The following is a 13,414-nucleotide window of genomic DNA, read 5'->3' as shown; positions in this document are numbered from 1 at the left end:
TGACTGTGGGCAAGTCACTTAACTTCTCTGGGCCTCAGTGACCTCATCTGTAAAAAGGGGATTAACTGTGAGTCTCATGTGGTACAACCTGATTACCCTGTATCTACCCCAGCACTTAGAACAGTGCTCTGCACATAGTAAGCACTTAACAAATACCAACGTCATTATTATTATTACTCTTGTCTTCAGTTTGACCATAGAGCAAATGTAGAAATCTATCTGACCACAGCCTCCTCATTTGCCTTCTCCCCCTCACACCTCCTCCCCGTAAATCTATACTGTTCCCTCATAGAGACCTCCGATTTTTTTGGCCCCATCCAATTTTCTCAACTCATCATTCCCCACTTAGCCTCCAGTGAGGAGAAACCTGTCTCTCTTTCTTTACATCTGAAGAGAAATGTCATTACAGTGACGCTTAAACCTGCCTCAACCATGAGTGTCTGAGTTGACTGATTGGACATGCCTTCAGATCAGACTGTGCTTTCTGGTCCTGGAGTCTTTTTGTTACTCTCCTCTGCATTTCTTGGAAAGTACCTCAGATCTTGACTCTGTTTATTGCCATTGTTCTTGTCTGTCCGTCTCCCCGGATTAGACTGTAAGCCCGTCAAACGGCAGGGACTGTCTCTATCTGTTGCTGACTTGTTCATTCCAAGCGCTTAGTACAGTGCTCTGCACATAGTAAGCGCTCAATAAATACTATTGATTGATACCCCAACTCTGGCCTTCCCTTGATAACCAAATCGATCCTGTCAGCACCACTCTCTCTACTCAGTGCAACCCACTCACTCCCCTATCGCTTCGTCAATCTCGTACCACTGACCCACAGCCCTGGATCACCTGCAAAGTCCACCTCCTTGGCTCCCGCGCACGAGCCGCAGAGCACTACTGTCAGAAATCTAAATATCAGGCCAACTTCGTTCTCTTCTGGTTTACCCCTGCGTGCTTAAACTCTGCCCTCTACTCCACCTGGCAAAATCATTTCTCCACCCTTGTTCACATTCATGCCCATCGCCCTCGCCAGTTGTTCCAGACATTTAACTCCCTCCTCAAACCCATCTCCCCACCTCCCCTAGCCCTTGTCCCCAAATGACCTGGCCACGTACTGTATTAAAATTGACACTATCAGGTGTGAGCTCTGTTGGAAAAATATCCCAAGTAACGAGTCAGGTTAGGCCAGCCTTTTATTCATTTTGTTGCAACAAAAGGTCGGTGGCTGTTTGGTAGCCAAAGACAAAGACCTGAGGATGAGCCCATCTTTATATTTCCCGCTGGTCCCTCTTCCCTGGGTGATGCAGCACCAAGTCCCTCCCTCTAGACTGACCCTCCCCTCAAGTCCCAATTGTTCTTGCATTGGATTGGCATATCACGTGCCGCTCCGCCCCGTTTGTTGTTGTCTACACCAAGTTCCTTCATTATCGGCTTTGGGTCATCCGGCAGACACTCTGTGGCCGAAGAAGTCTTCCGCAAGAAGTCTTGGGTTTCAAGGCTATGGGTCTATGGCCAGGAATTCACTGTTGACAGGATTGCTGATAATTTGGGGTCTCAAGGCTGCGGGTGGCAGTCAGGAATTCACTGTCGCCAGGTTGGCTGATGATAATTTGGGGTTTTAGGATTACGCTGGCGGTCAGTGTTTGGTTGTTGCTAAGGGTGCTGATAAGGTGGATCCTGACCTTATCAGTCACTGTTTTCCTAGATGGGATTCAACACAATAAGTATACATATTCAGTAACAGTAATGCATATACACGAGCTAATGATTATACATATTCAGTGACAGTAATGTTACTACTACTAATAATTAATAATGATATTGGCTAAGCCCCTATACGCCTGAGCAGGGTTAAGGCTTGATTACTGCTCCCTAAAACCTCCTCTGTCTGCAGTTTCTCCCTGCTCCTGACCCTTCTTCAACTCTCACATCTTTTCTAGCAGTATCTCTAGAGATCTCCTTCCTTCTTTCAGAATCCACCCTCTTCTCCTGCACATCCAACCCCATTTCTTTACACCTCATCAAAATACTTTGCCCCCTCCCTTCTTCCACCCCTAACAGCCATCTTCAACTGTTTGCTCTCCAGGGGCTTCTTCCCCACTACTTTCAAACATGCCCCCATGTCCTCTCTGTCCTAAAAAAACAAAACAAAAAACCCCTCCTTTGACCCTCACAACTCCCTCCAGTTATTGCTCTATCTCCCTCCTACCATTTCTCTCCACAATCCTTGAGCGAGTTGTCTACATTCTCAGATTCCTCTCCTCCAACTCTCTCCTTGATTCCCTCCAATCGGGTTTCTGTTCCCTTCATTCCACAGAAACCACTCTCTCAAAGGTCACCAATGATCTTCTTGCCAAAATCCGATGGCCTCTACTCCATTCTAATCATCATGAATCTCTCAGCTGCTTTCAACATTGTCGACCACCCCCTTCTCCTGGAAACATTATCCAACTTCAGCTTCACTGACACTGTCCTCTCCTGGTTCTTCTCTTATCTCTCTGGCTGCTTATTTCAGGCTTTTTTGCAGACTCCTCCTCTGCCCTCCACCTCCTAACTGAGGGGGTGGCCCTCAAGGTTCAGTTCTGGGTCCCCTTCTAGTCTCCTTCTACACCCACTCCCTTGGAGAACTCATTTGCTCCCATGGCTTCAATTACCCCCTCTGTGCAGATGATACCCAAATCTACATCTCCAGCCCTGATCCCTCTCCCTCTCTGCAGTCTAGCATTTTCTCCTACCTTCAAGAACTCCACATCTTCCCACCCAAACCCTGTCCTCCCCTTGACTTTCCCATCACTGTAGACAGCACCCCCATCCTTCCTGTCTCACAAGCCTATAACCTTGGCATTATCCTTGACCCCTCTCTCATCAACCGACATAGTCAATCCATCACTAAATCCTATCGGTCCCACCTTTACAACCACTATATTCTGCCCTGGTCTCTCCATCCAAACTGTTACTATGATAATACAATCACTTGTCCTGTCCCATCGTGATGACTGCATCATCCTCTTTCCTGACCTCCCAGCCTCCTGTCTATCCTCACTCCAGTCAATATTTCCCTCTACTACCAGGATCATTTTTCTCTAAAAACATTCAGGACATGTCTCCCCACTCCTCAAGAAACTCCAGTGGTTGCCCATCCACCTCTGCATCAAACAAAAACTCCTCACCATTGGCTTCAAAGCACTCAATCACTTTGCCCCCATCTCACCTGCCTATTTTCCTACTACAACCCAGCCTGCACACTTTGCTGCTCTAGTGCCAACCTTCTCACTGTTCCTCCATCTCGCTGCCAACCCATCGCCCATGTCCTGCCTCTGGCCTAGAATACCCCCCCCCCCCCCAAATCTGACAGATGATCACTTTCCCCCTATCCTCCCCGCCACCTTCAAAGCCTTGTTGAAGGCACATCTCTGAGGCCTTCCCTGACGGAGCCCTACTTTTCTCCCACTCCCTTCAGCATCACCCTGACTGGCTCCATTTATTCATCCCCACTCCCAGCCCCACAGCACTTATGTATCTATCTGTCATTTATATTAATGTCTGCCTCCCCCTCTAGACTGTAAGCTCTTTGTGGATGGGGAATGTGTCTGTTTATTGTTGTATTGTACTCTCCCCAGTCCAGTGCTCTGTACACAATAAGCACTCAATAAATACTATTGAATGAATAGAAATGGAAATAGAACATTAGAAACTCCCCAAGTTTCCATCTTTTGTAGTCTCAGACCTGTCCCCCCCGCTCCATTTTGCAGATTTTGATCCTGGATGAAGCAACAGCCGCAATGGACACGGAGACTGATTTGCTGATTCAGGAGACCATCCGGGAGGCCTTTGCAGACTGTACTATGCTAACGATCGCTCACCGCCTGCACACGGTTCTGGGCTCCGATCGGATCATGGTGCTTACGCAGGGACAGGTAACGAGGCATCTCGCGCGGTTTCGGAGTTCGAGTCTGGCACAGGACGAGTCCTGGCTCCTGGCCCACTCCCACGTTCTCACGATGAGCCCCGTCGATTAGCTGAGAGAGCCATCTATGTATGTTTGCTTATAGAGCGGCACTCTCGCTTTGAAGCATTTTCTTGGTAAAAGATTGTTATTATTATTATGGTATCTTGTTAAGCGCTTATTATTTGCCAAGCACTGTTCTGAGCGCTGGGGTAGATACAAAGTAATCATGTTAGACACGGTCCCGCTCCCACATGGGGCTCACGCTCTTAGTCCCCCTTTTCCAGACGAGGGATCCGAGGCCCAGAGAAACTAAGTGACTCACCCAAGGTCACACAGCCGACACGTGGCAGAGCCGGGATTAGCACCCACGTCCTCTGACTCCCAAGCCCGTGCTCTTGCCACTAGGCCACGCGGAATCACCTGATTAGTACCAGATGAAGGTGGGGAGAAGCTTTTAATGTGTATTCCTATTTGCTATTCCTAACGTTCCTGAATCCCCACATTATCCCCTGGTAGTAGGAAGCTTTGACTCTTTGGAAGAGTTAGCTCTCCTTCCAGCCACTAGGAGGTTGTTTATATAGCATTGCCTTTCAGATTCCCAAATTAGGCTACCGATGACAGTTTATGAAAAGGCTAATTCAGGACCGACGGTGTCAGCCACGCCAGGCACTCACAAAGACCGTTCCTTGTTGGGTGGATGTGTTTGCGGTTTGCAGCGCCTGGGGCTGTTTTCGTTTTTGTCACGTAGTCTCCCGGGCTTCTCAAAGCTTCTCGGAACAAACGGATCCTTTTTTTATTTTCCGCTGCGGCACCAGGCCGGCCTGTCCGCCGCCTTTGTTTCCCATCATTTCAGCTCTGGGGTGGTTTGGTCTGAGCCCTGGGCTTTTATTGTCCCTCAGCCGTGCTTGCTTTGTTTCAGTTCACCATCCAGCAGCTACTCGGGTCCCGTCATCCGTATCCTCCCTAGTGACACCGTGTGGAGGCGAGCAGAGCCGTAATGCTAACGAGCTGACTTTTCGCCCTGACTTTGTTCCGGGACTTTTCGTTTATGCCAAAGCAGCAAGTTCAGGATCCCCCAGAGGTGGGCTCGTCGAGCGTGGGTCTGGGTCTCCCAGCTTTATCCGAGACTGGACGACTCCGCAGATCCCCGGTTTGGGCAGAAGCCCAATACCACGTGGCTACCTGAGGAAATGACAGATTCCCAAAGGCTATGTAGGCCGACCTTCTCCATTCAGTTGCACTTCCTTGCATCATTGGCTAGAATGCGGCCTAGAGAACATCCATTCATTCAATAGTATTTATTGAGGGCTTACTATGTGCAGAGCACTGTACTAAGCGCTTGGAATGAACAAGTCAGCGACAGATAGAGACCGTCCCTGCCGTTTGACGGGCTTACAGTCTAATCGGGGAGACAGGCAGACAAGAACAATGGTAATAAATAGAGTCAAGGGGAAGAACATCTCATAAAAACAATGGCAACTAAACAGAATTCCACGGTAGCGATCTGTTCCGTGTGGTGGTTGGAGACCTTTGTCACTGTGTCAGGTTTCCCTGGAGCAGGCTGATTCCCCAAAACCTTGGTTTTCTGCAGACTTCCTATCAGTGTTGGCAAAGCTGTTCACCAACCACTTTGTGTCTTGGGCGGCCGCCTCCAAGGCAGGTAGAGAAGCTCCTGAATGACTGTCTCTTGGGCTTATCAGTGCCACTCATAGCTTTTGGAGTTTCTCAGAGGATCAGAAACTTAAACACCAACATCCAAGCGCTCCGGGTGCATCGTTCAGCATGGCTACAGAGAGCAAAGTGAATAGAACAGAACCAGACCCCTCTGTGCCCCTCCCCACTTTACCTTGTTCATTAGTTCAGTTGTAATTTTTGAGTGCTTACTGTGTTCAGCGCACAGTACGGAGCTCTTGGGAGAGTACTATACAACAGCAGACACATTCCCCGCCCACAATGAGCTTACAGTCTAGAGACTTTCTGGGGAATGGATCAGTTAGGGTACTGTCAGCCGTGCCGTCGGGGAGCAAAACTAGCAGCCGAATATGGCAGAGCCAGGATTTGAATCCAGGTCTCCTGCCTTCCAGTCCTGTGTTCTTTCCCCAAGCCCACGGAGCATCTCGGGATCGCGGACTCCCATTTGGGACTCGTTCCAGTAGCTCTGCAGTGGTGTTGTCCAAACACTCTTAATAGGTTTCTCCGTTCTCGGGGACCTAGCGTTGAGCTATGTTGGAGCCTTCGATCCATTGACCGTGATGGCTGTGGTATTTGTTAAGCACTCATTCCGTGCCCAGCACTGTTCTGAGGACTGGGGTGGCTACAAGGTAATCAAGTTGTCCCACTTGGGGCTCACAGTCTCGATCCCCATTTTACTGGTGAGGTAACTGAGGCACAGAGAAGCGAAGCGGCTTGCCCAAGGTGACACAGCAGACGTGGCAGAACCGGGATTAGAATCCTCGACCTCGGACTCCCAGGCCCAGGCTCTTTCCACTAGGCCTTGCCGCTTCCGTTGCTCCATTGCCACGTTGTCAGGGTGAGTTTAGAATCTAGTGGACTTCAGTCGGTCCAGTACTTTATTTTATACACAGTCCTGGGCTTTATGTGATCCACGAATCCTACAATGACTTAATTGATGAGGTACCACTATGTAGATCATGGATATCTGCATTTTATTTGGAGACAGAAGAGGCAGTCGTTGAATAGTTTGCCAGTCCCTTGTGAACTGATGACTTTTGGGGTTTTTTAAAATCCCCTGTTTGGGTATTACAAACCTCCCAAGCATTGCGATGTTCCATGATCATCAGTAAGGTCAGATGTTGGTACGCCTGTGATGATTCCTCCAAGTCTCCAAGACTGAGCTCCTTATCTTCCCTCCCAAACCCTGTCCTCTCCCCGACTTCACCGTCACTGTGGACGGCACCACCATCCTTCCCGTCTCACAGGCCCGCGACCTCGGTGTCATCCTTGACTCTGCTCTCTCATTCACCCCTTGCATCCAACCCGTCACCAACACCTGCCAGTCTCACCTTCACAATATGGCCAAGATCCGCCCTTTCCTTTCCAACCAAACTGTTACAGTACTGGCACAAGCTCTCAAAATATCCCAAGTGGATTATTGTGTCAGCCTCTTCTCTGGTCTCCCTTTCTCCCCACTCCAGTCTATTCTTCATTCCGCTGCCCGGATCATCTTCCTACAGAAACGCTCTGGGCCTGTCACTCCCCTCCTCCAAAACCTCCAGCGGTTGCCTATCAACTGTCACATGAAGCAAAAACTCCTCCCTCTTGGCTTCAGATCCGTCCATCCCCTTGCCCCCTCCTTCCTCACCTCCCTTCTCTCCTTCTCCAGCCCACCCCACACGCTACGCCCCTCCGCCGCTCACCTCCTCACCATCCCCCGTTTGCGCCTTTCCCGCCGTCGACCCCCGGGCCACGTCCTCCCGCTGTCCCGGAATGCCCTCCCTCCTCACCTTCGCCAAACTAACTCTCTTCCCCTCTTCAAAGCCCTACTGAACGCTCACCTCCTCCAGGAGGCCTTCCCACACTGAGCCCTCCCTTTCCCTGTGCTCCTCCTCCCCTCCCCGTTCCCCCTACTTCCTCCCTCTGCTCTTCCCCCTCCCCCTTCCCACAGCACTCATGCATATTTGTATATATTATTTACTACTGTATTTTATTGATGATGTGTATATATCTATGATTCTATTTATCTTGATGATATTGACGCCAGACTACTCGTTTTGCTTTGCTGTCTGTCTCCCCCATTTAGACTGTGAGCCCATCATTGGGCAGAGATTGTCTCTATCTGTTGCCAAATTGTCCATTCCAAGCGCTTAGTATAGCGCTCTGCACATAGTAAGCGCTCAATAAATTCGATTGAATGAATGAACTCTGTTGCAGTGTACTTTCCCAAGCACTTAGTACAGCGCTCTGCACACAGAAAGAACTGAGTGAATACCATTGACTGGTTGGGGCTCGCTCTGCTCTGAAGAGAGAAGTTCTTTCCAGAAGAAAGCATATTCTGTACCTGCTTCGGTGAGGCGTCCTTCAGCTGTAACTTAGTTTTGTTCAGTTCTATCATGTCAGTTCTGTCTCTGAACAGTTCATGAGGTATAAGTGGTTGGTTTGGTTTTTTTCTTTCTTTATGAACAGTATCTGCTATAATCCATGGCTGAGTGGAAAGAGCACAGGCGTGGGAGTCCGAGGTCATGGGTTCTAATCCCGGCTCCGCCACTTGTCAGCTGGGTGACTTTGGACAAGTCACTTCACTTCTCTGTGCCTCAGTTCCCTCAAATGGAAAATGGGGATTGAGACTGTGAGCCCCTCTTGGGACAACCTGATCATCTTGTATCTCCGCCCCCCCAGCGCTTAGAACATTGCTTTGCACATAGTAAGCGCTTAACTGTAGCTTAGTGGAAAGAGCCCGGACTTGGGAATCAGAGGTCATAGGTTTGAATCCCATCTCTGCCACTTGTCAGCTGTGTGACTGTGGGCAGTCACTTAACTTCTCTGTGCCTCAGTTACCTCACCTGTAAAATGGGAATTAAGACTGTGAGCCTCACGTGGGACAACCCGATGACCCTGTATCTACCCCAGCACTTAGAACAGTGCTCTGCACGTAGTAAGCACTTAACAAATACCAACTTTATTATTATTAACAAATGCCATCATTATTATTATTATTTGTGCTCTGTTATTCCAGGGCGAGATGGTGACTTTTGGTGTCTTTTATCTTCCATACATCTTTGCACCCCAAGAGGAAAGCACAGCAGTGTGACAGCGTTCGAGTCTGAGCGAAGGGATTGCTTAACTGTGCTCTTTTCTGCCGAGGGGTAATTGTAGGCACTTGGAGAGTGAAGCTTAAGGCAAAGAGCACTTCAACTCCACTCCGGGTGGATCGGCAACCCTGTGCTGTCTGTCAGAACCATTCTCATAATGCCATGGGGGAAATTGCTTGAGAGGATGAGCGGATGTCTTTGAAGTAGTTGGGGGGGAGTTCTAGAAGTGATTCCATCATCCTGAGGTGATTGAAATTCACGTTGTTTTGGGGCCAACGTGTTCCATGACTAGGAGCCCACTGGGTCGTAAAAAAGACATTAGGTCATTTAGGAAAGCAGAGTGGCGTTGTGGATAGAGCACGAGCTCCTGGGAGTCGGAAGGTCACGGGTTCTAGTCCCGGCTCTGCCACGTGTCTGCTGTATGGCCTCGGGCAAGTCACTTTGCTTTTCTGTGCCTCAGTTACCTCATCTATAAAATGGGGATTGAGACTGTGAGAGCCCGATGCGGGACAGGGACTCTGTCCAACCTGATTTGCTTGTACCTACTCCAGTACATAATATAGTGCCTGGTACATAGTAAGCGCTTGATTCATTAATTCAATCATATTTATTGAGCGCTTACTGTGTGCAGAGCATTGTACTAAGCACTTGGAAAGTAGAATTCAGTAACATATAGAGACAATCCGTACCCAACAATGGGCTCACAGTCTAGAAGGGGGGAGACAGACAACAAAACAAAACAGGTACAAGTAAGGCATCAAAAGCACCAATATAAATAAATAGAATTAGAGATATATACACATCATTAATAAAAATAAATACAATAATAAATATGTACATATATACACAAGTGCTGTGGGGCGGCGAGGGGGGAAGAGCAGAGGAAGGGAGTCGGGGCAGAGGGGAGGGGAGGAGGAGCAGATGAAAAGGGGGGCTTAGTCTGGGAAGGCCTCCTGGAGGAGGTGAGCTCTCGGTAGGGCTTTGAAGTGGAGAAGAGAGTGAGTTTGGCGGAGCTGAGGAGGGAAGGCATTCCGGGACAGCGGGAGGACGTGGCCCGGGGGTCGACGGCGGGATAGGCGAGAATGGGGGACGGTGAGGAGGTGAGCAGCAGCAGAGGAGCGGAGCGTTTGGGCTGGGCTGGAGGAGGAGAGAAGGGAGGAGAGGTAGGAGGGGGCAAGGGGATGGACAGCTTTGAGGTCAAAAGTGAGGAGTTTTTGCTTCACGAGAAGGTTGATGGGCAACCCCTGGAGATTTCTGAGGAGGGAAGTGACAGTCCCAGAGCGTTTCTGTAGAAAGATAATCCGGGCAGCAGAGTGCAGTATAGACTGAAGCGGGAAGAGACAGGAGGTTGGGAGATCAGAGAGGAGGCTGATGCAGTCATCCAGTAGGGATATGATGAGTGATTGTACTGACGAGGGGCGATTGTACTAACACTTGATAAATACCATAATTATTATTATTATTATTATTTCAAAGAGAAGGGCGACTGTCGATCACAGAAACATAGACGGGACTTTTGAGAGATCATTTGTCCAGCAACCTGTCAGACGAGGTTTGGAGGGGTGAGGTGGTTGTTGGCTGTTGTCCCTTCTAGACTGTGCGCCCGTTGTAGGGTAGGGATCGTCTCTGTGTTGCCGAATTGTACTTTCCAAGCGCTTAGGATGGTGCTCTGCACCCAGTAAGCGCCCAATAAATACGATTGATTGAATGAATGAATGTTGGGTGTGGCTGGGAACCGGTGAAGCAAGCCAGAGCGTGAGTGAACCGAGAGGTGATTTTTTTTTTTTCCTTCTCAGGAGCTCTTAGCGTCTCTTGTTAGAGCCTGTTGGTTTGGGAATCCTTCGTATCTGGGCTGGTGGACACAGAGGGAGCGCTAGCCGGTGTCGTCTTCATAGGGGGTTTTCCGGTAGTCTTTCTGTACTTCTCTTCGTGCCTCAGTGTCCCAAGGCCTACAGTAGGGCCCCTCCTCTTCATTCAGTCAGTCATCTTTATTGAGCGCTTACTGTGTGCAGAGCACTGTACAGAGCGGCTGGGAGAGTACAATACCACAACAAACGGACACAGTCCCTGCCCGCAACGAGCTCACTGTCTTAGAGGGAGGTGTCAGCCAGGTTTCCGACGGGCCTCGTGTCCCCTTCCGAGACGAGCCCGGTGACCGTCGCTGCAGCTCCTCCTGCAAGATCCTCCGGCCCACCCGCCCCGGACGAGTCCCGTGATCCGGAGCTAATTCAGTCGTATTTATTGAGCGCTTACTATGTGCAGGGCACCGTACTGTCTCTGTCCTAACCAACTGCCCTTCTTTTGCAGGTGGTGGAATTTGACACTCCGTCTGTCCTTCTGTCCAATGACAATTCTCGATTTTACGCCATGTTTGCTGCTGCAGAGAACAAGGTTGCTGTCAAGGGCTAACCTTTCCGCCGAAGTCACTTTAATTTTGGAGCGCTGCCATTCCCTGCCTGGGGCAGGCCCTGCACCGTTCTCCCCCCCCCCCCCCCAATCCCCGTCCCGAAATCGAGATCTCTTGCCTCTCCCCGTTTTAATTTTCACACAGCGGTCAGGACTGACTCGTGTGCTTAGGTTTTCAAGCTCTTGGTGGTTTAATTATTGTCTTCATCCCGTATTCATGGAAACTCAGATCTGTTTTTCGTCCCGAAATGCCCTCCAGATGGTTCAGGGAACCAGAATTATAAATGTATCAGAGGCCTATAATGAAGCTTTATACATGTAGTTATATCTATACATAATTCTGTAGATAGCCTATATTTACAGTGAAAATGTAAGCTGTTTATTTTATATTAAAATAAGCACCGTGCTATTAACGGTGCATATTCTTTTCTATCATTTTTGTACAGTTTGCTGTACTGGAGATCTGGTTTCGTTATCAGATTGTAAAAAGGGTGGCATTTTTGTTCTCTTCCAGTTGGTCTTTTCTCGGTAGCGGGCTTTCCGCGTGTCAACGCAGACCCGGGAGCGGGGCCGCAGCTCGCCCTACAACGCCCCGCCGGGGACGCCCCGGGCCGGCGGCCCTTCCGGGGGAGGAGGGACCGCCCCCCGCCCCCCGGAAGCCCACCCCGGCTTTTGCGGGCCTCCGGAGGGCCCCGCTTTTTCCGTGGCGTTTTCACATTCGCGGCCCAGCCCCGACCGCAGCAGCCACCTCTAATCACCGTTTGTCGCGCTGGAGTGGGATGGTCCGAAGAGGAGACGCGGGGCTGGCCCGGTTTGGAAACGGAAGAGGAGACTCAAAGAAGAACCAAAATGTTCACGAACCGGTCCGCTTCATATCTCCTCTTGCGATTGCTCCCCCGGCTCCCAGAACCCTCGTGGGCTCCAGAGGAAGGTGCCGGATTCCCCTCCGTTAGCCACGCTTTCATTTACCTGCGGGTTTCGGTTCGGTTTTTGCGTTTCGTTTTGTTTCTTCAAACACCTTCCCCGCCGCTCCAGGATCACTGTTTTCTTTCCCGGCGATCGTCACGGACGCTCCCTCTCTCCTAGATTATCTGCAGCTTTAAGCAGCCCTTGCCCGATCGGCGTGTGACACTCGTGTCAACTCTTCTTACTGTAAAGAGACCTACCTCAGGTTGCTGAGTCCCGCGGGGTAGAGAATGTTCCTATAAACCATCCGTGTGCTGGGGTGGGGTGGGCGGGGGGGGGAAGGGGACCGGTAGCTCAGGTGGGCGCGGTTGCGGGTGTAATAGCAATGACTCGTCGAATGGTCAGCATTGCATGTCGTCGTCAACTTGGACATTTTGTAGCCTTAGCATGTTCGCGAACCGCCTTGTGGAGGCAAAAGTCCGAAAAAATAAATAAAACTATTTTGGGTTTTCTAAAGTTCTTGGTGTGCAATAGATCTCTCTGGGGGATGGGGGGGGGGGGGGGGCGGGGGTGTGGTTTGTGAGAGTGGGTTTGTGTGTTTTGTGAGCGGGGAGGGTTAAAATGAATGCTTCTGACGAACCCTGATGGGAGAGGGAACGACCTTTACACAACCTCAAATCAAACAATCGGGAACTTTGCAGAGAAGCAGTGTCATCAGAGAACACCGAAGCATGGCCAGTCTGAAGGCGGGCGCTTCGGCCCAGCTCAGTCGATGCCAATTGTATTTCCCGACCACTTACTCTATACAGAGCACTGTACTAAGCACTTGGGAAAGTACAATAGAACAGAGTTGGTAGACGCGTTCCCTGCCCACAGTGACCTTACTGTCTAGAGAGAAACTTTGAGTCTCAATAATAATAATGTTGGCATTTGTTAAGCGCTTACTATGTGCAGAGCACTGTTGTAAGCGCTGGGGTAGACACAGGGGAATCAGGTTGTCCCACGTGGGGCTCCCAGTCTTCCTCCCCATTTTCCAGATGAGGGAACTGAGGCCCAGAGAAGTGAAGTGACTTGCCCACAGTCACACAGCTGACAAGTGGCAGAGCTGGGATTCGAACTCATGACCCCTGACTCCAAAGCCCGTGCTCTTTCCACTGAGCCGTGACGAGCGGCCCTACGTCCCACAGCTCCAGAGGAACTTAGTATCCAAGTTGGTGGTTCTAGCCGCCATGTTCCCTGCAAAAATACAGTTAGCCCACGGTACCTTCGGCAGGTGACGCTAACAAAAGCGTGTTCTCTTGGTGACTGTGAGCCCGTCGTCGGGCGGGGATTGTCCCTATCTGTTGCCGAATCGTCTATTCCAAGCGCTTAGTACAGTGCTGTGCACATAGTAAGC

At 50.1% G+C, this 13,414-nt stretch overlaps 1 protein-coding gene across 5 annotated transcripts in view; it reads left to right on the top strand.

Annotated features, from left to right (window-relative positions):
- The window catches only part of ABCC5 (ATP binding cassette subfamily C member 5), a 105,784-nt gene extending 93,247 nt beyond the window's left edge, over positions 1 to 12,537 (top strand). For all 5 annotated transcript variants that reach the window (XM_029074063.2, XM_029074070.1, XM_029074079.2 and 2 more), the window contains 2 exons: positions 3,741 to 3,905; positions 11,014 to 12,537. In XM_029074063.2, the coding sequence (XP_028929896.1) occupies positions 3,741 to 3,905; positions 11,014 to 11,115 (267 nt within the window). In that variant the 3' untranslated portion in view covers positions 11,116 to 12,537. The remainder of the gene's footprint in view (positions 1 to 3,740; positions 3,906 to 11,013) is intronic.
- The last annotated feature ends 877 nt before the right edge of the window (positions 12,538 to 13,414 follow it).

This window comes from Ornithorhynchus anatinus, chromosome 1 (genome assembly GCF_004115215.2).
Source record: "Ornithorhynchus anatinus isolate Pmale09 chromosome 1, mOrnAna1.pri.v4, whole genome shotgun sequence".
NCBI classification, from domain to species: Eukaryota; Metazoa; Chordata; class Mammalia; order Monotremata; family Ornithorhynchidae; genus Ornithorhynchus; species Ornithorhynchus anatinus.
Note: the sequence above shows the minus strand (reverse complement) of the source record. Positions and strands in the feature narration are given on the sequence as shown.